The 27,005-nt window shown below is 36.8% G+C and overlaps 1 protein-coding gene across 5 annotated transcripts in view; it reads left to right on the forward strand.

The window, feature by feature from the left end:
• The window catches only part of HEATR5B (HEAT repeat containing 5B), a 57,394-nt gene that overhangs the window by 7,130 nt on the left and 23,259 nt on the right, over positions 1–27,005 (forward strand). For all 5 annotated transcript variants that reach the window (XM_021393121.1, XM_021393122.1, XM_021393124.1 and 2 more), the window contains exons 8-25: positions 368–617; positions 2,358–2,513; positions 2,797–3,047; positions 4,004–4,115; positions 5,487–5,639; positions 5,936–6,035; positions 6,796–6,905; positions 7,389–7,552; positions 9,315–9,490; positions 10,676–10,781; positions 12,139–12,329; positions 13,416–13,575; positions 15,920–16,109; positions 17,432–17,601; positions 19,785–19,929; positions 20,766–21,005; positions 23,769–24,020; positions 25,995–26,176. In XM_021393121.1, coding sequence (XP_021248796.1) covers positions 368–617; positions 2,358–2,513; positions 2,797–3,047; positions 4,004–4,115; positions 5,487–5,639; positions 5,936–6,035; positions 6,796–6,905; positions 7,389–7,552; positions 9,315–9,490; positions 10,676–10,781; positions 12,139–12,329; positions 13,416–13,575; positions 15,920–16,109; positions 17,432–17,601; positions 19,785–19,929; positions 20,766–21,005; positions 23,769–24,020; positions 25,995–26,176 — 3,108 coding nt within the window. The remainder of the gene's footprint in view (positions 1–367; positions 618–2,357; positions 2,514–2,796; positions 3,048–4,003; positions 4,116–5,486; positions 5,640–5,935; positions 6,036–6,795; positions 6,906–7,388; positions 7,553–9,314; positions 9,491–10,675; positions 10,782–12,138; positions 12,330–13,415; positions 13,576–15,919; positions 16,110–17,431; positions 17,602–19,784; positions 19,930–20,765; positions 21,006–23,768; positions 24,021–25,994; positions 26,177–27,005) is intronic.

Here is a 27,005-nt window from a genome sequence, read left to right on the forward strand (position 1 = left end):
CTAGAACATGTTCATGTTGTTGCTGTTATTTACATTATTATTGTAGGTTTTTAATTTATTTTTTTTTAATAAGAATAGATGCAGCTAGAACTGTGAGCAGGACTTAGCTGTCATCAGAAGGTTATTTTGCACTTCACACTGCGTGTAGCAGTAATGGAGAGCTACCCTTGGCACTGGAAACAGTTCCGCAAGGGCAAATACTGGCTAAATTCATCTTGTGTAGCCTCGTCAAGGTTGCATATAACTGACTGTTATCACTGCCATCGTGCAACGTGCCTGGGTATTACTGCAGTCATTACTCTTTGATTACTGAATAGTCTTTTCTTACTGTTTTAATTGGAACTGTATATAACTTCTGAATTTGCAGGCCTATGTTGTCTTTGTTACAACATTAGGAGGTCAGTGGTTGGAGCGCAACTTTGCTACGTTTTTGTCACATGTACTCGATCTGGTTTCCCATCCTCGTGCAACTCAGACCCACGTGGAAGCAGTGTACTCTCGAAGATGCGTGTCCTTCATCCTGAGGGCAACTGTGGGCAGCTTACTGGGGGAGAAAGCACAGATTGCGGCTGCCAAAGATATATGTCAAGCCATTGGTAAACAAATGAAGGCAGTGGGTGAGAAACACATTTCCTTATTTCAGACCTGTTGAAAAATGATTGCTGTTTTGCTGGGTCAGCCTTTTCTCCACTTCATTCTACTGTGAGGAGTAATTCTATTGCTATGGTAAAAGATAATTCAGCTGCTTTCTATTTGAAATGCGATATCCAAAATATTATTTCTACTTGAAATGTGATCGCTTTTTATCCTCTGATAGCTTTTGACATTGTGTTTGCTTGGAATGCAAACTGGGGAAAGAAGTGCATTTTTGCAATCAATCTTAGGATAGGCTGTACTGAAAACAGCACAGTGCGGCTGAATATGGCTGAAGACCAGTAGTGTCCTTGTACCTATCCTACCAATATGCATTCTGAGATCCAATGGAATTTTACTGGTGGCAAATAAAGATGTTATCTGAAGAATGAAATTTAAGAAGATAAATGCGGCCTCTTGAACGTGTAAGAGGGCTGACAATTAAAATTGTTGGCATTTGTTTCTAAGAAAATAGTTAATTTGAGCTAGAGATTGGAAAAGGAAGATGGAATTGCACAACTGTATGTTGATTAAACAAGTGAATGAGTGTTTCTTTTTCTTTCGTTTTTTCAATCCCACAATTAATTTATTTTAAATTAATGTTTTAATGTGTGGAAACGCAGTTGTCTTTGAAGCTTTTGCGTGTTCTTCTCATAACTGTTTCTTGATAGGGGAGGTATGTCTGAGTTTAGTTGAAACTTCGACATTTATTACAATCAGAACCCTTTTAGTTCTAGGTAAAAATATCAGAAATTCTACTTCTGAGATGAAATGATTATGGAAATTTTTCCTCCTGCCACCTGCTTGTCAAAGTTAGAAGAAATTCCATGATGCGTTTGGATGATTGGATGAGATATATATGAAGCATATAAGTGTATATATATAAATGCAGAAATTCTGATTCTGTGATAATTTATATATATTATAGCATTTCTGCTGCTTTATATATATACACACATACACATACGTGTGTGTATATATATGTATAAATTATTAGAAGTATTTTTATTTGGTAATGATTGCTTCCCTTCACATAAGGAGGACCATTTGTTGAATTTGTATTACATTAGATGTGTAATTTTAAGCTGATACTCAAGTTCCTTTTCTTCAAAATGATAGTTGCAGCTTCCTTACCCATCAGGTACGGAATCTTACCATATTATTCCTGGGACATTGTATAGGGTAGAAAACAAAAGGTGGAACCTGTAGAATTAATTGGATAACTGAATACATTTAAGATAATTAAAGTTTGTGGCTAATTATTTAATAAAGATCTGGGTTTTTGTTGTTGTTTTTTTTTAGTTTTATTCTGTATATATGCATATAGAACCTAGATACGTCAAGATTATGTTCTTAGTTCCTCCATCTGTAGGTATATATGTATACATAAATGCAGTACATACATACTGCATATGTGCATGCTTATTCTTTCTATGTTAGAATATTAGCCCTATCTCTTAGTGCACTGTCATCCCCAGTAAGTTCTGGACATCTGATTTACCTGGTCTTTGGATGATTGTGTTTGGCTGGTAGCTGTAAAATTTATTTTTCTTCAGAACACATCTGCTTTATGAGCTCACACTATGAGCAGATTAGTGGTTTTATTTTAGTGTTTAGGGATGATGCCAAAACTAAATAGTTCCTTTCTATTCCGTGTATGCTATATTCTTTGTATGTGACTCACTCAAATGGTCCTAAGCAAGATACTTCTTTCTTTTCTGCAGAAGCAGTAGTGAATGATGCCAACAGTGAAAACAAGGCAGGAGCTGCTGATGTGGCTGCAAGCCAGCATGTAATGGTGTGTGCTCTCCAAGAGCTGGGCAGTCTGGTGCAGAGTCTGAATGCTACTGCATCTCCTCTTATTCAAGAACCCTCCATTGGTATGCAGATAAGCTTACATTGATTGAGATATTAGAGCAATGAATATGAAATGTGATCACAATCTGTTAAAATAATTAATGTGAAAGAGAAATTTGATTTAACTGCATAATGTTACTAACACTTCTGTCTTTTTTTGAAAAGAAAGACAAAGTTATAAAATTCAAGTACTTCAACTCTGACATTTTTAACTTCCATATTGTCTGTTTAATACTGACTCAATTTAAATCTCTACTTACTAAGAGGCATATCATAATTTTAGAACTGTAAATCTTTTTTATCTAGGTCTGTTGGAGACAGTAACATCAGTTCTTCTTCATCCCAGCATGGCTGCGCGACTTGCTGCTGCGTGGTGCTTGCGGTGTGTAGCTGTGGCATTGCCTTTTCAGTTGACTCCATTTTTAGATAGATGTGCAGAAAGACTCAACAATCTGAAGACTTCCCCTGAAGCTGTTAGTGGCTACAGTTTTGCAATGGCTGCTTTATTAGGTGGTGTGCATCAGTGTCCCTTAGGTATTCCTCATGCCAAAGGAAAGGTGAGATAGTAAGTTTTGTTTCTGAGTAAACTAAAAAATGTATTTTTTCAAGAAGTAATATCCTTGCAAAATGTGTGACGTAATAACAAATGAAAAGGATTATTGAAATGGAACTTGTACCTAGCAGGAGCATTGGTTGGAGCTCTCGTTTGTACATATGTTGCTCCAAAAGTAATGCCTCCCATTTACTTCCATAGAAATTACAGCAAATACGGAGAGCACAAAACCACTATTCGATAGAGCAAATTCTCAGCTACAAAACGTTGTCTCTCACCATAGGGACCACCATTAGTTATGCATTTTTGCCAGCAATGAGCAAGAGCCTGCATTCTGCACTTGTAGAAATCTACACCAGCAGAGGGGGATCCACTGTTGCCACTGCTGGGATGCACCACCCACCACCTCACTGTGCTCACGTCTGCTGTTTGATCTCCGTGAATGTTCAGCAAGCGTCGATGCATGTCAGTGGGTGCCATTTTTTCTGCATGGAGGGATTCAATTCCACTGCGCAATTCAGTGTCAGATGCCATTCTGTCAGACTGCCTCTCTGCTGCCATCTGTCACATGGCAACAACGTGTAATGGAATATTGGTGGGAAGGTTCCGCCTCTACTGCCATGCCACTAACATCCACCTCTGATGTTGTAGGTCAACATGCTAAAATAGGAGGCATTATTTTGGAACTGCCCTTGTAGCATTTCGGTTGCAATATTTACCAGCTTTTCGTTCCTATCTCTCTGTCAAGCTTACGTTATTGTTTAGTATATTAATGAATTACTACTGAAGAAAATATTATTTCTTGTATTTTTGTGTGCATAAGGCTGTCTGCGTGAAATGTAATCTGTTCTTTATAGAAGATTAATTTAAATACTTGAACATGTTTACATGTAATCAGTAAGAGGATTTGTTTTAGTGTAGTAATTTACGTTTTTTAAATCTACTTTGTTGTTATTGCAGATGGTGGTTAGTATTGCTGAGGATCTGTTACGAACAGCTGCACAAAACAGCAGGCTTTCCTTGCAACGGACTCAAGCTGGATGGCTTTTACTTGGAGCGCTTATGACTTTAGGTTGGCAAAAACAGTTCTTTCATTTGGTTTTAATGTTTGTCCAACATTTTTGATTACCCACCGTAGCAAATAGTCTTTACAGATCGTCAGTACAGAATTGATACCACAGGAAACAAAGTTTTAGTTCATTTATTTCAGCAGTGATGTTAGAGTAAGCGGAAGGATAGTGGAAGGTGTTGTTCCTTAAATAAACCAACAAAATTAAAAGAAGCAAAAATAAAATTAAAAAAAAGTTTTGTTCTTGAAACCCAGCATTTAGTCATTCTATGAAAATGGGAAATCAGTTCTGTGATGCAAGTTGTTTTATTTCCTGTTTATTTCTTGTCCAAGTGTGTCCCTGGATAAGCAACAATACTGATTAGGAATGATGGGAATGATGGCGCTTTAAAATCTATTCGATTGGCTTTAATACAACAACAGCAAAACAAAAACAACAACAGCAGCAATAAAAAAAAAAAAAAACTTCTGTTTGTGGTGGTGAGGCACTGGCACAAGCTGTGGGTGCCTCATCCCTGGAGGTATTCAGGGCCAGGCTGGATGGGACCCTGGGCGGCCTGATCTAGTGCCTGATCTAGTGGATGGCAGCCCTGCCTTTGGCACTGGGGTTGAAACTGGTTGGGCTTTATGGTCCCTTCCAACCCAAGCCGTTCTATGATTCAATGTATGATTGTTCATATATGCCATCACAGAAATATCGTAGGCTCTATTTTGAGAGCTTGTAAGTACTCTTGAATTTTGCATCAGTTATCTTTTTTTTAATTCTGAAAAATGTGATGACCTTTTACTACATTCCTCAGTATTTTGATCTGTCAGCAAACACCATTTGTGTTTTCTATTCCCTAAGTTATCTCATTTTTGCCAAAATTTTTCTGACAATATAGCACTATTTTGATTGTCCTTCTCCAATACATTTTTCATGCACTTTCACTGTTTTTTTATCTAAATCTTTTTCAGATGCTTTCTGTAAACCTCTTTGTAGAACTAGTTTTATAGTTGGTTTCTATCCTATGAATAAGCTAAGACAGGCTAAAGAGCTTGCCTTCAAAATACTAGTATAAAAATAATATTGGAAGTCAGAATAAAAATACAAGTATCAGTGTTTACGTCTTGCATGATTCAGTGTGTGGAACTGGGTATTCTCTAGTTTTGGTACTAATATCGACAAACACTTAATCGTGATTTACTTGTAGCACTTTCAACATACAAAGGAGAGCAATGGAGAATAAAGGAATTTCAAGCAAGGGGACAAATAGGTAAAAAAGTGAAGTAAGAGGAAATAGTAGTTAAAAGAGCAAAAACCTTAATGGCAGATTTTTCATACCTTGTATAATAAACACTCTTATTAAGCTGTCATTTTATTTTTTCGTGTAGGTCCTTCTGTTGTTCGGTATCATCTTCCTAAGATGTTGCTGCTATGGAGAAATGTGTTCCCACGATCTCTGAAGGAGTTAGAGGCAGAAAAGGCAAGAGGAGATTCTTTTACCTGGCAAGTAACACTGGAAGGCCGTGCTGGGGCTTTGTGTGGTAAGCATTTCAAATTTAAAAACTACAACTGGACAGTAAAACAGAATCTCAAATATTATGGAGAAAACTCTCATAATTTCCCTTCTTTCATTGAAAATGAGTAAGACTTGTCAGAGTTTCACCAGTGTCCTGTTTTGGTTATATGGTCTTATGAATATGTAGTCTTATGTCACGTGGTCTTTGAATGAATATTTTTAATTGCTGCTTTTTTGATATTCTCATAGGATCTGTATGTTGCTCGTGCACTGCATTTATTTTTCTGAGTAAAATTTTAATTTAAACTACTTTGTTACTAGCTATGAGAAGTTTTGTTGCTCACTGTCCTGAGCTCCTTACTGAGGATGTAATCAGGAAGTTGATGACACCTATAGAATGTGCCATGACAATGATGTCACAGTAAGTAAAAAGTTTTTTGAAAAAATGTTATTCTATGATCTTTAGAAGCACAGTGTGAGATTAAAAAATGGTCATTTGGTAACAAACTTGTTACTACTGAGAGGAAGTTACTGTTCTCATCTGCTGGTGTTTTTGCTCTTGGTTCACATTTTTTCCTGGAGCTGAAATACTCTAACTAATTTGTTTTAATTTGTGTTCTCAAATTTTAATGTAGTACTGTAGTGTTGCTGCTTGTTCATACGGGGAGGGAAGAAACCACTTTTTATGAACATTAGTACTACTGCCTTCAACTTTCTCAAAGTATGTTATCCCACAGCATGTGCTGAGAGGCTTACTGGGATAACTTTTGTTAACTGTGTTTTGAATTTTCAGTGAGTTTTTTGACTTCGTGGTTTGCTTATCCTTGTGCAAGAGGTGAGAAAGCTCTGATGCTAGTGTACTACCAGACGTTAATCAGTAAACTTTCCATTTACAAAACTTAGTAGTGAAAAACCTCAAACAGTTCACAGCATAAAAGATAAAACACAGTTTTGGGTCATATTTTGTGCTTTTGTTTAAGTAGCAATTTAAATAAATTAAAAAAGGAAGCTCAGTATAATTACTTCAAAAATAAGTCACTTGAGTAGTGCTGCTCACAGGGGATCTCTGAACACTATTTTCTTTTGAATAGGGGCAGATCATGTGAAAAGGAATCTGAAATATTATTTTCAGTAACTATGATATTTCTAGCTGTCTCTTTTTTCTTCTCTTGATCCTGTAGCATTCCATCAGTAATTAAAGCCCATGGAGCTCATCTGAAAGCTAGTGCAGCTATGGTCCGTTTAAGACTTTATGATATATTGGCTTTATTACCTCCAAAGACATATGAAGGTATGGATTTTTGTTTGTTTGTTTTTGACAATTATTATTAAAGTAAAAATTGCACTTTATATGTTTTTTTTACTTCTCATGTCTTCTTGATGCAGATACCATGTGTAAAATAGAAAACTGGGAATCCGCAAGAGTCTTGCATTGTTCCTCACTTTCTGTATGTCATCTTGTCAGTTAAAATATAAAGTATGGATATTGTAAGGTATTAGAGTAACACTGAGCATATGAGTTATGGTTCTTTTTGTAGGATTGAGAGGTATGGAGATCATATTCTCTGTGTTTTATGGTGCTTTACATCATTACTTAAAATACCAAGACCTGGGTTCTTACCCTCAGCGCTAGTGTCATCAGATTTGCTTCAGTCTGTTCACTGTGTGTAAAATTGATATAATGGCACATGCTTTGATTTGTAACTTCTGAACTGTAGCTGAAATGTTTTGGTTAAGAAGTAAAAATGATTCTTTTTAATGTCCTGTGTCTTAGGATCATTTAATGCGCTTCTTCGGGAGTTGGTAGCAGAATTTACTTTGACGGACAACTCCGCTAATACAACCACATCGCTCCTGAGGTCTCTTTGTCATTATGATGACAGTGTTCTTCTTGGCTCTTGGCTGCAGGAGACTGATCATAAGTCAATTGAAGACCAGGTAATAAGGAAACAGGAGGGTAATAAATTATCTGCAATGTCTCTTTGGGTTATGAAGTTTTGCTCCTTGTTTCTGGGCATATTTCAGAGGTTTGCCAAGTTTAAGTCATTCCATGTATAGTGCAATGCTTTGATAAAAGTGCCTACGAATGAGGTAGTCATAACATTTATGCAACTTGGATGACTTTGGTGTTTCAATTAATCTAGTTTCTTTAAAGAAACAATTTTTAAAAAAGGTCTTCTTAGTGTAGCAATTATTCTCATGCATTTTTTGAAAGAAACTTAATATCCACTTAAATTGTTTTACAAGGAAATTGCTGTCAAAATATCAGCGTTGCAAGTGGTGTTTAGGAAAAACAAGATTTAACTTTTTAAAGGTGCAGTATGAAATCATATATTTAATTTGGGTTATGTTGGCATTAAAAGGAATTTGCTATGCTTCTAGATAAAACGAGTCTTTGGAACATAGGATTAAAAAAAAAAAAAAAGGAAGGCTTAAAAAACCAAATGGCATGATTTGTTATGGGAGTCTCTCGATGAAATTTTTCAGATCAGCTCCTAACACTGATACAATTACTTTTTTTTTTTTCTTTTCACATATGCTCCTTGAAGACAAATAGAGCTTTGGGAACAATTCATTGATTCATTCATAGTTTTCTCTAGACAAATGACTGTTCTGAGCATTGGCTGAACTGTGCCATCCTAAGCTTTGCAGTTCACCTTCTCAGAAACTTCCTGGAATAAGGAGAGGAACTGAAAACCTCCCTTCTACCACAGCCTTTTCAATTATGGCAAAGTTTTTTGGAAGGAAGCTGTACCAATAAAGCAGATCCAAAAGCCAAGACTGATACCAAGTGTGAAAAATGGAGGGTGAACTGAGTTTTTAAGAAAAATCAGCATGTCAAAGAGGAGGAAGGGTTTTCCTAAACTTTCTTCTTTTGGTGTGGTAGACATATGCTAGTTTTCAGTGCACTATTTAATCAGCAGGGCTTTCATGGGAAGCCCCTCCACATCCCCCCCCCTTTTTTTTTTTTTTTTCTTTTTACCCAACTTGTTGAACAGTATCGCTGTTGGTGGAAATGAAGGCCTCCAGTGAGTCACAGGAGCATCCTGTGTTTGGTCACGTTTTTCTTTTTTTAATGAAATCAAAGTCTTAGCAGATGTTTACTGTTTTCTAATCTTTTAAGAATATAGAGCTACTAGAGTCAAATTTTGTTTCATGATGAGATAATGAACAAGCTGTGAAAGTAAGCATTTCTTCAAAGGAAATAAATGATTGATTGTGTTTCTGAAGGAGTGATGGTTCAGAAGTATTTTCATGACAGCAATTATAATACTATTTCAAAACCTTTCTAGATAGAGAGTCATTACAACCAAAACTGATGTTTTGGTTATGCTGTATTGTATCTCAGTACTCACAGTGAATTAATAATCATTTTTCTGAAAAGTCAGTGCGTAGATACTGCTTCAGAAGCTGCTACTGGTACCAGAAATTATATGCCCTTCCCTAATTTCTGTGTCTTAACTACTAGGAGTCATAGTTTGTGTTCTTATCCAACTGTTAAGTGCTTTGACTGTCAGGGATTTAATTGGCCCTGTAAATGCTAATCTACATGTGCCTGGGGACAGTGACGTTGCTTTTAATTGTTTGTAATGCAGTTTTCTGTTCTTAGCAACTGCATATGTCTTTTGTTTACCTCTAGTTCAGAATTTTATCTGCAAAGATATATTCAGAGGTGTTCATGTTATGTGGCATTTTGCAGCTTCAGCCAAACAGTGCATCTGGAAGTGGTGCTTTGGAACATGATCCGTCTTCTATTTATTTGCGCATCCCTGCTGGTGAAGCTGTACCCGGTCCCCTTCCTCTAGGAGTATCTGTCATCGATGCATCTGTGGCTCTCTTTGGTGTGGTTTTTCCTCATGTGTCTTACAAACATAGGTCAGTTTACATCTGTGTTCTGTTTCAGAATCTAATGCTTTCGTTCCCTGGATAGTATTAAATTTTTATTCTCAAAATAAGAATCTGCTTTGAAATCAACTGTCTCTAAATTTAGATATCAGTATTTTGTGTTCATTGTTTCTCAGGATTCCAGAATATATTTACTCAGTTGAGAAACAGGATGATTTCCTTGGTTTATCAGTTTTGTAGATTAGGGTTAAGCGGTGCAGGCTGGATTTCTCTCTTCTCTTACTGCATTAACAGCAGTAATCTCTCTATAACCAAAACTTCCTGCAAAATATCCATAGAAATTAGCTTAAAATCACCCTTGAGAATATAGCAGTGGAATTCTTTGGATTTCAGCTGGCTTCCACAAGTGAGACTATGATTTACACTAAGTGGTTTTATGCATAATCAAAAAGAAGAAATGAATTCACATGAAACATGAAGCAAAATATGCCGATCTTTGTGGAGTTATGAGTTATCAGGGCTATGTTTGTCGTTCAGTTTAGCTAAGTCATCACTGAGCACAGAGTTTAAGCAGCTCTAAGACTCATTTAAAGTGAAAATTATCCTTCAGTACAATACTGGTGGAAACAGTTTTTTCTTTGAGTGGTCAGTCTCATTTTGCAGTAAGCGATTGTAAGCAGTAAGCCTTAAGTCTATCTGATCTATATTGTTGTTAGCTGTGGAAAAAATTGGCTGGTTAACTGCTGATCAGTTAACTATACAAACTGCTCATTGTTCTCCTATTCTTAATATCTTTCAGAGAGTATTCCTCTCAGTAACACTTTATGACATGATGTTAAAAAGGGAAAATAATGTGAACAACTGTAGGAGTGTGTAGAATAACACCAGTTTTGAACAATAGTGGAGAGGCAGCATTTTTCTAGTCCTCTCCTTGTAGTTTTCTAGTTGTACATCCAAACAGTATCTGAAGACCTTCCCTCAGTGGTGTTTTCTTCAAGAGGGACAATAAACACGTATGGATAATCTATAAGAACTAACAGCATCCAGAGTAACTACCCTTTCTACCTAAGTTGAGTACTCTCTACAGCCTCTGAAGCATAAATTCTGTGACTGGCTTTAAAAGTCTCTTTTGCTGTGTGTATTTTTTCACATGCTGTGTTTTGGTTTGTATTTTGAAATCATATCGCTTAAATTATGCTCTTTCCTTTATTTTAGATTGCAGATGTTGGATCACTTTGCTGAATGTGTCAAGCAGGCTAAAGGTGTTCGACAGCAAGCCGTTCAGCTTAATATCTTTACTGCTGTTCTTAGTGCCTTGAAGGTAAAACTTGCAAACTTGTAGACGCCAGAATTCAGCAATTTGATTCATAGATCTGTATTCTGTACAAAAAGCTGTTAGAAGAACATTACAAAAGCTACTACTTGAAATTTTGAAAGTCTGCAGGTTGACACTTCAACCCCAGCGTACAGCTGAAGGACATACCCATATAAGTGCATGATATGGAGCATGTAAGAGAATTCTTGGAATTTGACTGCAAAATTCTATCATATTTGGGCAAAAACGAGGGGTTTTTTGAGCTTTTAGTTAAGTAAAGTTTTCACAGTAGCAGCAAATTTCTCCCCTGTCAAATGTCAACTCTATCTTTGGAACTTAACAGAGTTTTTGGAGAGAAAGTTGTCACAGGTCTCACACTGGCAAAACAATACTTCTGTTCCTTGCTTTCTTCTTAAAAACATGAGCCGTGTTGAAACATGAGACAAGCTGGACACTATTTTCTGAGACAGAAGCCTGGGTTTTCACATGCCGTGCCAAAAGGCCAGAGAACTTTAAGATTTCAGGACAGAAAATTAGAATGTATGATAAGGCTATCGCTGTTTTCTGCTCTAACGCATGTAGTGTTTGTACTTTAGATGCATTTAATTATTTTTCCCAAAGTAAGGCAATGTGTTACTAATGGAATATGGGAACCAAAAAAGTTGCAGAAAGTGTTGTGTTATTGTTCTGTAGCACATATAATATACTGTATAAATTTTCAAAGATGTGAACGTTAAGAAAAAATATTTTCATTTACCTCCAGTCTGTTTGAGCGTTTCTTGTAGAAACATAATAAAGTTGTGGTTTTCCTCTCTAAGGAACAGATGTTAGTTAGCTTTAAAGCCTCCTTCTCTCTGTGCCCATCCTTCTTTCTTTTTCTCTCTTTCTTTCTTTCTTTTCAGACATATCCTGTATATTACTATCTTATTCAGTAGTACCAGCATGCGTGTAGCACCATAATGCATTTGAAAGCAAAGAATGGTGTAACAAGTGGATGCCCCGTCCCTGGAGGCATTCAAGGCCAGGCTGGATGTGGCTCTGGGCAGCCTGGTCTAGTGGTTGGCGACCCTGCACTCAGCAGGGGGGTTGAAACTCGATCTTTGAGGTCCTTTTCAACCTAGGCCATTCTATGATTGTATGAAGTCCTTACTGTATGTGAAATAGGTAAAATGTTGGCAAAGGTGAGACTGAGCATGCAATTGGTTTTGAGTTTTAAATATTTTCAACAAGTATATTTTTAGGAAAAATGTTCACACGTAAACAAAAAAAAGGTGTCATTTTTAGTTGAAGCTCTTTCTTATATTACTATTGCCATTCTCATCATCCACTTATTTGGAATATTCTTTCATATTTGTTCATGTAGGGGTTAGCTGAGAACAAGAGCACATTAGGACCAGAAGAAGTTCGCAAATCTGCTCTAACGCTGGTAATGGGTGCGCTTGATAACCCTAACCCTATTTTGAGATGTGCAGCAGGAGAAGCTCTTGGTAGAATGGCTCAGGTGGTTGGAGAAGCCACTTTCATCGCTCGAATGGCTCAGTACAGTTTTGATAAGTAAGTTGACTTTGATTCAGAGTAAGAAATAAAATATAATTGAATATATGTTAAAAAATCCTCTACTGAATAACATATTGATTACTATTTCTTTTCATGCTTTATTACTATGACTATTCAGGCCTACTAAATCTTCAAACAGTGTCTTCAAATTTTGATATATTTACTGTGATTCTTCCAGGAATGAAAGCTCACTTGTCAAATTACTTGGAATTAAAAAATGATTGAAATGAAGAGGTTTTGATGAGTTGCTTAAAGTGACTGAACTGCTTCAGATAGATAAACTGAGCTTACGCTACATATGTCTATAGCGTGAATTATATGATAGTGGTTCTATTTCATGAAAACATCTTCTTTACGTATCGATTTAACTATTTCACTGGCCCATATTTTTTTCCATATTTTGTCAGTAATCTCAGATCTTTAGAGAGATAGCTGGTAGGTATAATAAAACAACATATTTCCCAGTTTTCAGCTTAAATGGAAGCCAGTCTGTGAATCTGAATACACGCACATCTCATTTCACTCACTGCACTGCATTTGCTTAGTCTCTGCCTCTGAGTAATTCAAATTTTCCCTATTATTTCATCTCGTATAGTATAATCTTTACAATCTTCCTTTATATTTCTATTACTGGTGTCATCCATTGGTGTCTTATGCAGGACTCAACATGATAATGGCTGCCAGTGTTGATGCTGTCGAGCCATTTTTGCACATCTGAGATTTGTATTTACTTTGTTGCTTCTGTTGTTCATAGTCGTTAGTGAACATGCTTGTCTCTCACATACAGACAAAAAGAATTTCTTTCTCCTAACTAGGGTATCCTTTTTTCTTTCTCTCTTAATTTTTTCTAATTATGAAGAGGGAAGGAAGAAAATTATTACTAAAATAAATTTTTATTGACTTGCTTTATATGTGATCCAGTTTAATAGCAGTATAGATTAAGTACAGGTTAAGTAAGGCTTCTCAAGATCTGTAAGGTGGATGGCAAAATGCTGATAGAAGTAGAGTCGTTTGAATAATTCTGGTACATGAAGATTTTTTTTCCGATGAATTGAATTACATGATTTATTTAAATGTTTATAGGTTAAAATCTGCTCGAGATGTTGTCTCAAGAACGGGCCATTCTTTGGCTCTGGGTTGCCTCCATCGATATGTTGGTGGGATAGGTTCTGGCCAGCATCTGAAAACCAGTGTCAGTATTCTCTTGGCTTTGGCACAAGATGGAACTTCTCCTGAAGTCCAGGTAAAAAAAAAAACAAAACACAGTCATCACAGAATTAATTTTAATTGTGGGTGTTTTAAAACAAAAGTTAAATCACCTGTTTAGGTGCTTTTTAATAAAGATAGTCACATATAAGCCAAACTGTGTGGACGTAGCATGTGCTAAGGAATGTTAAAACAACAGATTTTGTTTTAAAATTGCAGTTGGTTAGGAATAGTCCCAAGCGTACTAATGTTACCTTAGCTGTCTATGGTAAGGCTTTAGTAACTGTCTAATGGTCAATGTATGGTCAGTTATTGGAGACTTAGCTAATGAACAGTAATTTTCTTTGCCAAGCAATTTCACTTGAGTGAAACTGTGAACGAAGTATGGCAGTGCATCTTCCTAGGAAGGTTATACTGGGATAACAAAATTTGAAATCTGTTGCATGATAAACTGAAATTTCTGTTTGCATTTAGGACAAAAATAGAACATTAGGGGAACTAGTAAGGAGGTGGGTGAAGGAGGGGAGGCTTCCATAGTTGAGTTCCTGTTTCTTTATTGTGTATTAATAACGTGTGGAAGGTCTCCCAAGAGGACAGTTTGACTGCTAAAAGTAGCTGGTAGGGTAAGAAGGGAATAGATATGCTGTGGAGAGCACTGCCTTTGGGGTTACAGATCATGTATAAATAATGTGTGGTGCAGAAAGTTTCCTAAGCTGGAAGTATTTGAAAATTGAGATAACATGCTATGTCTTAACTCTTCCAGAAGAAATTTGAGGGGAACAATTTCTTCTTCTGTCTTTACTGTCCTGTAACTCTTTGTTTGTGGATGCTGCTGTAAAAAGAGCATGTGGAGCAGTACATCTGAATTGACATGAAGAAGTTAAATGTTAAAAGGCAAAGTGATGAATCTTTCATTTTCTTCAGCAATGAAATCTATCAGAGCACTAGAATAAAATAATTACTAAAGAGGGGAGGAAAAAAAGGGAACTTTTTTGAGTAAAAGCAAATGTCTATAATTATTGTTCTAGCTTGTTGCTTGGGAAAACAAGGCTAGTTTTGTTTGGAGATAGATGTTAAAAAAAAAATCCATAAATGCAATTTAAAGTCACTTTTAAACTTCCTTAGTTTATGTAAAGTAAAACAAACTTGAGTTTGGATATGTAACTTTGCTTTATTTATGAGTAAGTAATTTTGAAGTGTATACTTGTGTACCATTATTTCATAACAAAATGGAGAGGGTTACTGCTTTATGAAAAACATGTGAATTATACAGGGGAGGAATTTAGATGCCCAGGTAGAATCTGCGTGCCACCTTTATTTATTTTCTATTGAGTGTATGACAACTGTAACAAGCAAAGCTTTTACATCTCGTTTCTTGCTAAATCAGTGTAGGAATACAGGAACTGTATGGGAACGTGAGCGATAGATACATGCAAGAATGAGGAGCTGTAAGGTACTACCCCTTTGCTTAGGACAGTAGAAGCACCTGTGTGTGCTAGTGCTAATGGTTTTGGGTTTGCATCAGATAGGACCAAAAAGGAGCAGTCTTAAGGAAGTTTGCCAGCTGACTCTGAAGACTCTAGCTCTGTAAATGATATTCTTTTAACATAGTCTCTTCAGTGCAATTGGATCACACTTGATGAAAGAAAATTTTGAAATAAGATCATTTAGTAAGGTATTTTGGAGTTACCTAATGCTTATGCATCTGTCAGGGAAATTTATTTCCTATAAAGCGTTAGTGACCAAAAATTTGTTTCCTCTCTCATTTCTTGCTTTTGCAATTGTAGTAAATTATTTAGCTCTTTTGTTATTTCCTCGTCATATAAGTGAATAGGTTAGATCTTTCACCAATTATTTCCAGTCCTGTAGTACACTGATTATATGTGCACAGTGCTGCTTTTTTCTGCATCCTCTAATAAGAAAATTCATTCAAAAATGCATACAAACCTTTCAACTTGTGATGTAAATCAGTTTCTTCCTAACATGTCAAAGGCACTTCCTACGAAATGCTTTGACAACTGCTTCCGAATTTACAACAAAAGTGATTCTGTATTTTTCCCCTTTTTAAAGGTCATTTTTCTTTTTTACTTTTTTTTGTGTTTTCTTTAGTAGACTTGTTTCTACTTTGTTTTTTGAAGTGTTTGATCAAATTCCTTGTCATCTTCATCTCTGTTATTCATAAAAATGCTGACAGCCAAGCAGCATGTTAGCGATGTTTCAGCTCCCAGGTGACTGCTTGAGATTATGATCTTTGAAACAATTCTGCAGTCAGAGAAGCTAACTAGATGTGTAAGCAAGGATATGCAGAGCTAAGCTCAGTTTACATACAGATTTCTATAACTTTCCTAAATATATTACTCAAATCTTTTTTTTTTTAATAGACCTGGTCTCTCCATTCACTTGCCTTGATAGTTGATTCCAGTGGACCGATGTACCGTGGATATGTGGAGCCAACACTTTCTCTAGTTCTTACTCTGCTCTTAACTGTTCCACCATCGCATACAGAAGTGCATCAATGCTTAGGCCGATGTCTTGGAGCTATAATAACTACTGTTGGGCCTGAGCTGCAAGGTTAGTGTGAATCTGAAGAGGAACAAAAAATTAACTTGTATTAAGCCAATTCATCACAACCTTAAATGGAGGATAATCAAATTTTGTCTGTTGCAGTTGAAGGGTGTGGAGGAGGTATTTAACAAATATAGCGTCCTGCAAGAAACTTCAGTTCTGACCTTGAACATACTTGGCGATGTTTTCTTATGGCATTTTTTTCTTTAATTTGAAATTTGTATAAAGATACTACAGTGATGTATGGTATTCTGACTTATAGCAACTTTTCACTGTGTATAAAAGATGAGAACACCCTTGCCATAAATGTTTTGTGTGGGGCAAGAGGCAAGATTTCTCCTCTACTTCTTCAGCACATTGGTAGCTTTATTTTTGACTGATGACAAGAGCTTAAGTTGGGCATAGTTATTGGTGTTATGAACAATAACTAATTTCCACTAATTTTTGATATTTTTATATTGTGATACTTTACCATAACAAATAAGGCTTTTTTTCAGACCAAATACTAGATCTGAAGTTCTGTGGCTGAGATGGCAAAAACATGGTCTGAGTCTTAGTGGGATTTTTGGTAGGAATATTTTAGGCTGGTCCTTAAGGCAGTGTCATAGAGCTAGCCATTAGTGAAATCCAAATTCTAAAAAAATTGGACTTTTCTATTTTGGAAAAGTTTCTTGATGGTTTAATTTAACTTGAGTATCTGCTTGCTCTTTGTTAAGATTTTGATTTGGAATGTTGTGACATTCTTTTAATTAGCATCATCCTTACATTGAATGTCTTCTGCAGGCATTTTTCTGTAATTCAGAATATTTTATATAAATATTATGCAGGTTAATTACAGAACTATTTGCCAGATTAAATTCTGTTCTTTAAACTGTGTGTTCTGTTATAGCAACATGACTCATCCAGCGGAGCTAACCAAAATTATCTGCCTGCATCTATGTTAGCTTAAGCATTGTCTAACACCTTAGGAAATGGTCCTGTGTATGAAATGTTGCCCGTATATACATAGAGTGGAAAAGATATTCACAGTTAAAATCCAGTTAACCTTACTGGTTTTGTGTCCTGGGAAGAAAATTTCAAAATATTTCCTTTTGAAGATCAAATTTCATTTGGACTGAATGTTGTTTAACTGAGCTGAAATACTGGGATACTGAAACACTCTGTGGTGATTCTTTCAACTTGTACTATTTTTTCTGTAGGAATTCAGAAGAGCTGTGTGTTAATTCTGTCAACTTTTTGTGCATTAAAATTTGTCTGTCAAAGATTTAGAATCTACTGCTGTCATACAAAAGTCTTGGTGTGTTAAGGATATCATATTATATCATCAGGTAATGGAGCTACAATTTCAACAATCCGTTCATCTTGTTTGGTGGGATGTGCAATCACTCAAGACCATTCAGACTCACTGGTTCAGGCAGCGGCCATATCCTGCCTTCAGCAGCTTCATATGTTTGCACCACGGCATGTCAACCTATCCAGTCTGGTTCCCAGTCTTTGTGTGAGTACACAATACATTCCTTCTGTTTCTCAAAGTTTTATATATGTGCCTAGCAAGGGGCACAGGAGATTCATTTAGCAAGATGCCAGGGATACCCATGCATAACAAAGAAGTGACATCTGCAGAACATTAGAGGGCACTTAAAGGAATATCTGTCCCCAAGCTGTTTTAGACGCTTTTCAGAATGCTGCCCAAATTAAAGTCATAAGGCTGGATTCTCTTTCACCCTAGTAGCACAGTAGCAAGAATTTATATAGTATCACTCAAAAAGATGCTGAAATGACTCGTCCCTTTCAGCTGACTGCATGCACACAGGGAAGAAAGTGAATTTGGGAAAGATGGGAGGTCTTGGATTTGTTTTACCAGTGTCAGCACAGTAGATGCTGATGCTCAAATTCTTGTGCTGCTGTTGTGATTAGCATTGCTTTCTCCTTCTGCTAGTGTTCTGTCAGCAAATCCTGGCTTAAACTGGGAAACAGATGCTGGAACCCAAAACTTACAAAATGCCACTGTAAGAGGAAAATGTGTGTGGGGTTTTGTTTCTTTATTACTATTATTTATTTTTTAAATTATTTTAAGAGGGTTTAGCAGTCTAATGCTGGGAAATTTGGAAAGCTTCTGTCTGAAGTCTGTTTGATGTTTTTGAAAAGTTCATTTTATAATTCACTGTGGAACTAGTGTTTCTGTATTACCTGAAAGAGTGGGATTCTTCTTATGTCAATCCTGGAACTTTTTCTTAGTTTCCTTTCCTGACTTTCCCCAAGATATCCTTGCATTGTTGCATGCTTTTCCCCCCATACGTACCTTTACTGGAATGCTGCTGTGCAGCCACTCGTCCTTGCACAAAATTTTGCATGACAGTGTTGCAACATATCCGGAAGTATCTAGGCCCTAGATAGTCTTCTAGTTAGACAGCAGATAGATAGTTCTTCTAGTTAGTTGCTCTGTAAGCACTAGTGGGTAATACTACAGATATTGAAGTTACTGCTGGCATGACTAGTACTGTTTTGAAAACTTCCTAGGCTTTCTGCTATCTGTTTCATGTTTCCTAATGATCTTTTATTAAACAAAACTTCACTTTTTTTCATATTCCTTACTTCCAAGTCATATGTAGTTTAAATTTTCCTTTGAATTGACTTGTTTGCTTCTTTTTACTGTGAACTTCTAGATAGGTAGGCAAAATCTGCATTACCTTTCCCCATTAAGAAACTTTTCATTACATTCTAACTTGCTCTTGTATGGAATTAATTCCAGGTATCAAAATTAAACCGTGGAGTTGCTTTCTGCTTTCCTGCATTGGCATCATAACCGCCGGCTGTTTGTTTTGTAACCAGAAACAAGGAATGCTTCAGTGTGATATTTAGAGGATTGTATAAAAGTATATTTGTTTTTTCAGTATTGAAGTCTTGTATATTCAGACAGAATAAAGATCTACTGTTAAAGTGCTTTATACGCTATACAGCCCTTTCATTTAGGGTTGCAATTTCCATCCACATAATAACCTAATACTGAGAAAGCAAATGTGTATTCAGTTTATTAAAAACAATTTCCCCAGCATAAATAAAGAGTCAGTTTCTTAAAGAGCACTCATCGTTTCTTCCACTGTGGAAAAACATACAGTTCTCTGTGCAGCTACTACCTCTCAAGGAAATAGTTACCATGCACAATTCTTCCTAAGAAAAATATTTGCTTGTACTTGAGGTGATTCAAAAGGAAATGGAAGCCCGGTATTGGTTAGCAAAGAGACCTGAAGCTGTCGTCTTGACAGAAACATATAAAAACATATGCTATAAATTCTGGTGCATGCTGGAAATGGAAGATTTTATGGTAGTTGTGTGGTCGCTTTTAAAGTGATTTATAGCTATAGCAGAATATGATGTGGAATAGTATTTGAGAGTGTAACAGACTGGAAAGTATAATTTGTCTAAAATCATACTGGCACAGTATTTCTAATATGAAAACTTTTGACAGGTAACAACTGTCAGCTCTGTATATGCCAGCTTTATTTTCAGATTTCTGCTTTCAAAGAATGCTTACTTGTGAACTTACAAGATCTTGCAAAGAGCTTGATACCTGGCAGCTCACACAGAAGCATGTAATTGGAAAGTAGAATATTGGCAGTCCTTAGCAGCACTTATTCATATGGAGGTGCAGTTCGCTCACTTGCAATGGTTCTGATTTAGGTTCACTTGTGCAGCTCCCACTTGCTGCTTCGCCGGGCTGCAGTTGCATGTTTACGACAGCTTGCTCAGAGAGAAGCAGCAGAAGTATGTGAATATGCCATGAGCTTAGCAAAAAATGCCGGAGACAAAGAAAATAGTGGCATCAGTAAGTACTTCTTTCATGTGGTCTTTTTGTGACAGTTGAGTGCATGTATTCATGCACGTGTGTCGTTTGCCTTCAGGAAGGAAAAAAAACCCACTCTAAAACCATCCCTACCAACTCTAATAACATTTCTCCCCACCTCTGCTTGCCTCTTGAATTTCATTTGTCATTTCACTTCTTGTGAAGTTTGGCCTTAAGCTTTTCTGCCCTACTGACAAACAGAAATCGAATGGGGAATACGCTATACATACAGTGGAAACGTTTTATAGTTTTTCTGGTATTTTAGATCTTCCCTTGTTGAAAATTGACTTAACTGTATGTTGTTTGATGGAGATATCTAGTTGTGTTATGTGCTTTTAGCAGCACATCTACTAGCATACGGACTGTGCTGATAGATTCAATGCTTACATGCATCACTTTATCCTGAAAATAGGAAGCTCAACAGTTTATATCAGCACAGTGTTTTTCAAAGAATGTAGAATCTTGAGCTTAATTAGCATTAAATCCTACCAATTAAATATGTCTCTAGAAAGACTTTTCAGAGTCAATTATTATTGGGAGTTTTTACAAATTGATGGGATGTGTACCTTGAAGAGAAATAGATAATTATTTCTTGAAGTAATCCTCAGATGCTATTTGCCTTGGGGAAAAAAAAAAAAAGAAAAAAGAATTGCTGTAAAATCTTTCTAATGTTAATTCAGAAGAAATTCAATAACATTGTGGTGTATCACTTCCCAAACTGTACGTACTTGAATTCAGTATCCAATTCTCATTTGTTATTCCAGATTTTAAAATGGAGTTACTGATTTCAGAACAGATTTCTGATTATCATTTTACAGATATTAATACTTTTACACCTGGAGCTGGTTCTCGACGAGATGGTCATTCCCGACATCAGGGGGTTAATATAACAGAGACAGGCCTCGAAGGTGTCCTCTTTGGTATGCTGGATCGAGAAACAGATCGGAAGTTGTGCTCAGATATCCATGATACTCTGGGACATATGCTTTCATCGCTGGCGGTAGAAAACCTTTCTCACTGGCTAATGCTTTGTAAGGATGTCCTTGCAGCTTCCAGTGGTAAGTGTTCTAGAGCATGCACATAAAAGATGGTGTGTCCTTAGTATTAGCATCTTCTGGCAATATTTATTCAGAGCTTGTCTTTTGTCCTAGTTAAGATTTAGCTTCTATTGTATGTGGAGCTTTGACTACTATTTATTAAGAGTACTCAGATGAAATCGTCAACGTTATGTTACATTTTTTAAAAGGAAGATTTCTTTTAAGATAAAAAACTGCTGCCAATTGTGGAAGCAGACGAATGCTTTTTAGTGTTTATATGTCAGACTCAGAGAGAGGAACAGTGCTGTACACGCTATGAGCTTTCCTTTATTTCCTTTGAGCTGCTGATGTGAAGATGGGTTACCATGGTGATGAAACTTTTTTGCTTGTTGTTCAGCTTTGCAGATTTGTTTGCAAAGATCTTGTCCTCTGAGACATTATACCTCTTTTTCAGCTTGAAGGATAGCTGTGACGCAGATTCTGCTCATTTGCCTTGCATTTATGCTTATTTATTGGCATATTGTGAGTTCATCCTGAAGCTCTTCCTAATTACTGCCTTCTTTACGTTTACTGATGAGTAATGCTACCAAGCATTTCATTATGCAATATATTTACCATTTATCTATCCTGTGGAAAAGGCCTCACTTCCTGAATTTGAACATGGGATGTTCTTTTCTTACTTTATGTGGAATGGATTTTAGAGTTTTTAACATGATTGTCTGATCTCCTCTTCATGTTTTTAGTTGGTGAAATAATCTGAAATGATATTTAAATAAATTCATCTCAGTTGTATTTTAAGAAGCCGGCAACTTCATTTTACACTCTTTGATACCACTAAGTGGTATATGACCAAAATCTAGTTTGATTTTTAAGTAGAGTTTTACGAATCGTGTACACAAGCTTTCCTGACTGATTACTCAAAACATTCCTGTTTCGAGTTCGCTTCATCCATGTTTGATTTACCATAGCCTCTCTCTCTTTTGAATATCTTGATAAGAGCCATCATTAGGAATAGAATCATTAAGGCTGGAAAAGACATCTAAGTCCAACCATCAATCTGTCACCACTGTACTCATTAAACAATTTCCCTCAGTGTCACATCTAAACGTTTCCTGAACATCTCCAGGGTTGGTGTGATTCTACTGCCTCTGTGGGCAGCCTGTTCCAATGCCTCACCACTCTTTCTGAGGTGAAATTTTTCCTAATATCCAATCTGAACCTCCTCTGACGCAATTCGAGGCCATCACCTGTCATTCTATCACTAGTTACCTGAGAGAAGAGGCGAACCACCACATTGCTACAGCCTCCTTTACGTCATTGTAGAGAGTGATAAGGTCTCCCTTCAGCCTCATCTTCTCCAGACTAAACAATAAACAATCCCAATTCCCTCAGCCACTCCCCCTAAGACTTGTGCTCCAGACACTTCACCAGCTTTGTGGCACTTCTCTGGACACGCTATAGGGCCTCTATGTCTTTCTTGTAGTGAAGGGCCCAGCGCTAAATATAGCACTTGAGATGTGGCTTCACCAGTGATGAGTACGGAGGGACAATCACGTCCTTGCTCCTGCTGGTTGCACTATTTATTATACAAACCGGGATGCTATTGGCCACCTGGACACACTGCTGCCTCATGTTCAGCTGGCTGTTGACTAGCACCCCCAGATCCTTTTCCTCTGTGCATTTTTCCAGCCATTCTGCCGCCTGTAACATTGACTGGGGTTGTTGGGACCAAAGTGCAAGACCTAGCCATTTGGTCTTGCTGAAGCTTATACAATTGGCCTCTGCCCGTCAATCCAGGCTATCCAAATCCCTCTCTTCTGTAGGACCTTCCTGCCCTTAGGCAGATTGACACTTCCTCCCAACTTGGTGTCATGTGCAAACTTACTGAGGGTGCACTCAATCCCCTTGGCCTGATTATCAGTAAAGTTATTGAATGGGGCTGGCCCCAATACTGACCCCTGGGGAGCACCACTCATGACCGCTTGCCAGCTGGATTTCACTCTGTTCACCACTACTTTCTGGGCCCAGCCCTTCAGCCAATTCTTAACCAGGTGAAGAGTACGCCTGTCCGAAGTTCAGACTCTCTAACATGCCTTAGTTGGAGTACATTATCCTTGCAATAATTTCTTCTAATTATTGCCAGAGTAGTTTTTTGTCAGTGACTTGACATTTTGCTGATTTAGACCTTGTCATTGAGATTTTATATTCTCGTATCTGAATAATAGAAGTGTATGCTCATGTTTGGTGAGTACTTTTCTTTTTTTTTTTTGGTCCATTTCGTTGTTTTTCATGGGATTATTGAAGTCATTTTATTTCCTGAAATGAAATCTCACAGCCACACTTACAGAAATAAGTTTTTGGATGTTAAGCTTGTTACTGTTTGCCATAAACAGCCCACTTTGTTGTATATCTGTCCTGCAGCGTGGAACTTTGTAGATTTGTTTCAATTTAAAACATATGGTAGCATTTTCTTGACAGAGGAATTGGATAAAGGCCAAGCTGATTCTTTGATTATGAGCCTGGTAGTCTCCTTACCCTGTTTACTAGTAATTTAGTAGGTTAGTTTTCAAAACTGAGAAGTTCAGACACAGGAATCAATCCTAGCTAGTATATGAGATTAGAGGTGAAAAATTTTTCATTTACTGATACTCTAATGCTTTTTTACTTTGTTTTTTGGATGTTTCAGCAGGAGAGTGTGTTTTAGAATCTTGAAGGGTTCGAGTATATTCTTAGTCATCTGTAGTTTTTAATAGGGGGATTTCTCTTTATTTTTCTTTATTGTAGACATGAGCACTGCAGCTCCCTTGGGAGGAGGAAAGGATGAGGAATCCGAGAAGAAGGATGAGATGGATGATGATACAATGTTTACCACCCTGGGTGAAGAGGATAAAACCAAGCCTTCTGTAGCACCTCGCTGGGCAACTCGTGTATTTGCAGCCGACTGCCTGTGCCGAGTGATCATGCTGTGTGAGAATGCAAACAAGGCACACTTTGATCTGGCACTGGCTCGTTCAGCCAGACTTAAAAACCCAAAAAGTAATTATAGAATGTGCATGTTTAACTTCCTTATTTTACTGTTGATACTTCTTTGCAGCTTAAAATTACATAACCAAGTTAAAAATGTAAGCTCTTAAAAAGTGAACTTCCTTTCATTCAAGCAGTTAAAAACAGAGGAAATAGGAAAAGGCCAAAGCTGTAGTTATGTAACCATTGTAGTTACCATGCCATGAACACGGAGCGATGTTTCCTGGAGAGTATAACTTCAGCAGCCTGATCTGCTTGGCGATAGGGGAAAAAAAGGTTTACAAACTCTTTTTCCTTCAGTTTGAAATAGAAACAAGTGAATTTGTGGTCAAATGTAAGCTGGGAATAGTTTCTCTGAGTTTAACCTGATGATAGCGATGAAATACAATTCATATTATTTTAGCATCACCACAGCAAAGGAGTGCTAGGAAAGAAAAAAAGATAAGGCCAGGTAATATTGCTGTAGCAGAGTGAGGGATGTGTTAGGGATGTGGACCCAGCTGCTCTATAAAGTTCATTCTATTGATATCCATAAGAGTGACAAATATCATGTTTTCAAGATACTTGTGTAACTTGGACGTTCATAACTGAGAAGCTGGGAATGACATAGTTGTTTTGTGAAAAACGTGTTTCAAACTAGTAGTGGGAAGCTTCTTCCTTCTATCATCCATGTGTTTTGGTTCTGGTGCGTAGTGATTGTCTGCCTTCAGCCATGTAGCATAGCGTTCACGAGAAGCTTATGTGTGTGTGTAGGCTGAATATCATATATAAAGATCCTAGAATGCATAGGGTTTGTGGATTTTAGCACCTGTGTTGTAAGAGGCTTCTGTTCTGATGCGCATATTTATCATGTGTCTGGTTCCAGAACCGTGCATTGGTTTTGTTGAGAATGTTGGTTTCTATTTGATTAGAGGCTGGGGTCAGTATTTAAAGAGTCAGAGGGAAGAACTTTGGGAAGTTGATTTTGGAAATGACATTGTACTGTAGAGGAAAATCATGAAAGAATTGCTTTTTCATAGGATCCCACAGGGGATCACACATAATAATCCTGAGAATTCACATCTCCTAATTTATTCAATGTAAACTTGATTTGTTTGGTATCATCATAAAAGAAAAACTCACCAAACCTCTACCCACAAATTCAACTCACAGGTTATTTAAAACTTACTGCTGTAGCTGTGGTGGTCTGAACAGTTAATGACAGTCTTTACTGCTTGCATGCCTCTGAAAATTTCAGTTACAAAATGAACTTTTTTTCTGTCTTTAGACTTGGAAAGATCTACAGCATTAATCATTGCAATTTTTTTAATTAATTGGCTGGGATATTTATGTTTTTAAATAATTTATTTTCATATTGATTGTACAACATCTGGTAATTTCACATTGAAAGGAAAGAAAGAAAGAAATACAAACAGAGAGGAAAAATCCTGTCAGGATTTTACTGAGTTATGTGGTGCTCTTCTCTGCATGTTGATGGCTGCTTGCTGAGGGCCTTGGATGTAGCCTTTGGGTGCAGAAATAGGGCATACTCAGCTCTTAGGTGTTTAAATTTGATGAGGCTTTTCTTGTGTCAGCAGGGGTCACTATAAGCATAGGGCTCAAGAACTGCCTTGAAGATTTTCAGTATACATAGGGCAGAAAGGAATCACTAAGTTGGTTTTACTAAATGTTCCTATCTCTTACAAGCTACTCAGCCACACTTAAAATATTCTATCTGATGCTTTTTTTTATAGCTCATATTTTACTTTGTTTCAAATGTGTTCTTAATTTTTAAGATTGTCTGGAGGATAAATGTTCTTCTGTCAGTTTAAAGGAGGTGGGAAGAAAAATAGGTTACATTCTTTCTTGTATTTCTTCCATTTTCTAAACGTGTACCTTTGGAAAAGAACGTATGAAATTTGTACGTCTCAGGAAAATATTACAAATGTCTGTCGTGTCAGCTATATTTTAAGTTACTAAATGGTTCTTTTATTTTTCTGCTTTAAGATGACTTCTTAGTACTCCATCTCTCTGACCTTATTCGAATGGCATTCATGGCTGCAACTGATCACAGCAACCAGTTGCGAATGGCGGGTCTTCAAGCACTTGAAGACATTATCAAGAAATTTGCATCGGTTCCTGAGCCAGAGTTTCCAGGCCATGTGATACTGGAGCAATACCAGGCTAATGTGAGACCTTCTTTATAACTTCACGGAACTGTATGTTTATGCCAATATGCCAGAATTAGCTTTGAGAACATTTTGTAACTTCAAAAGACCTGTGAAGAGGTTTTTTGTTGGAAAATGTACTGAAGAGGCAGCTTTATTTACCTCTTCAAAATTTGTGTATCTCTTCCTATTTATCATAATTTATTAGCTGACAAAATTAAAAAATCAGTAGCTATTGATTCTTGAAAGCCAAATACTACAAATTAAGCTTGATTTTTTTTGGCAAGAGTGGTATTTCATTTGCAGAATGGAGAATTTGAAAATAACACTGATTCAATTCCGGAATGAATCTAATAAATCTGTTTTCTTGGGAAGTAATGAATACACTTTTGTTTGAGCAAAAATGACAAAAGTATGGGAATGGGAAGTGAGCACTTGAGGATTTATTTTGGGGAATTACTGCATTATTTTGTTGCGTAGCTTAACTCTTCCATCTTTTGCTTTCAAATTCTCAGTGTATCATAACAATTTTCAATATCATACTGAAATATCATACTGAAATATCAGTACTGCAGATTTGACTGTTATAAATATATAATCTGCATAAAACTAATCTTTTGCCTGAGGCTTGATTGTGAGAATGAGTAAAGCTTAAGGGCGAGCTTTTTCTTTTCTTGCTTCCTTACTGGTTTGCATCTGTAATCAGTTTTTCCAGTTCTTTCATTTAATTCAAAAGATCTCAACCTTGCAAACAGTTGCATACATGATTTATTTCACTGACTTCAGTATTTACATTTATCGTAAGATGAATGCCTGCAAGAATGAGTTTTCACTTGGCCAGGTGTCCTAT

Source organism: Numida meleagris, chromosome 3 (assembly GCF_002078875.1).
Source record: "Numida meleagris isolate 19003 breed g44 Domestic line chromosome 3, NumMel1.0, whole genome shotgun sequence".
In the NCBI taxonomy this organism is placed as follows: Eukaryota; Metazoa; Chordata; class Aves; order Galliformes; family Numididae; genus Numida; species Numida meleagris.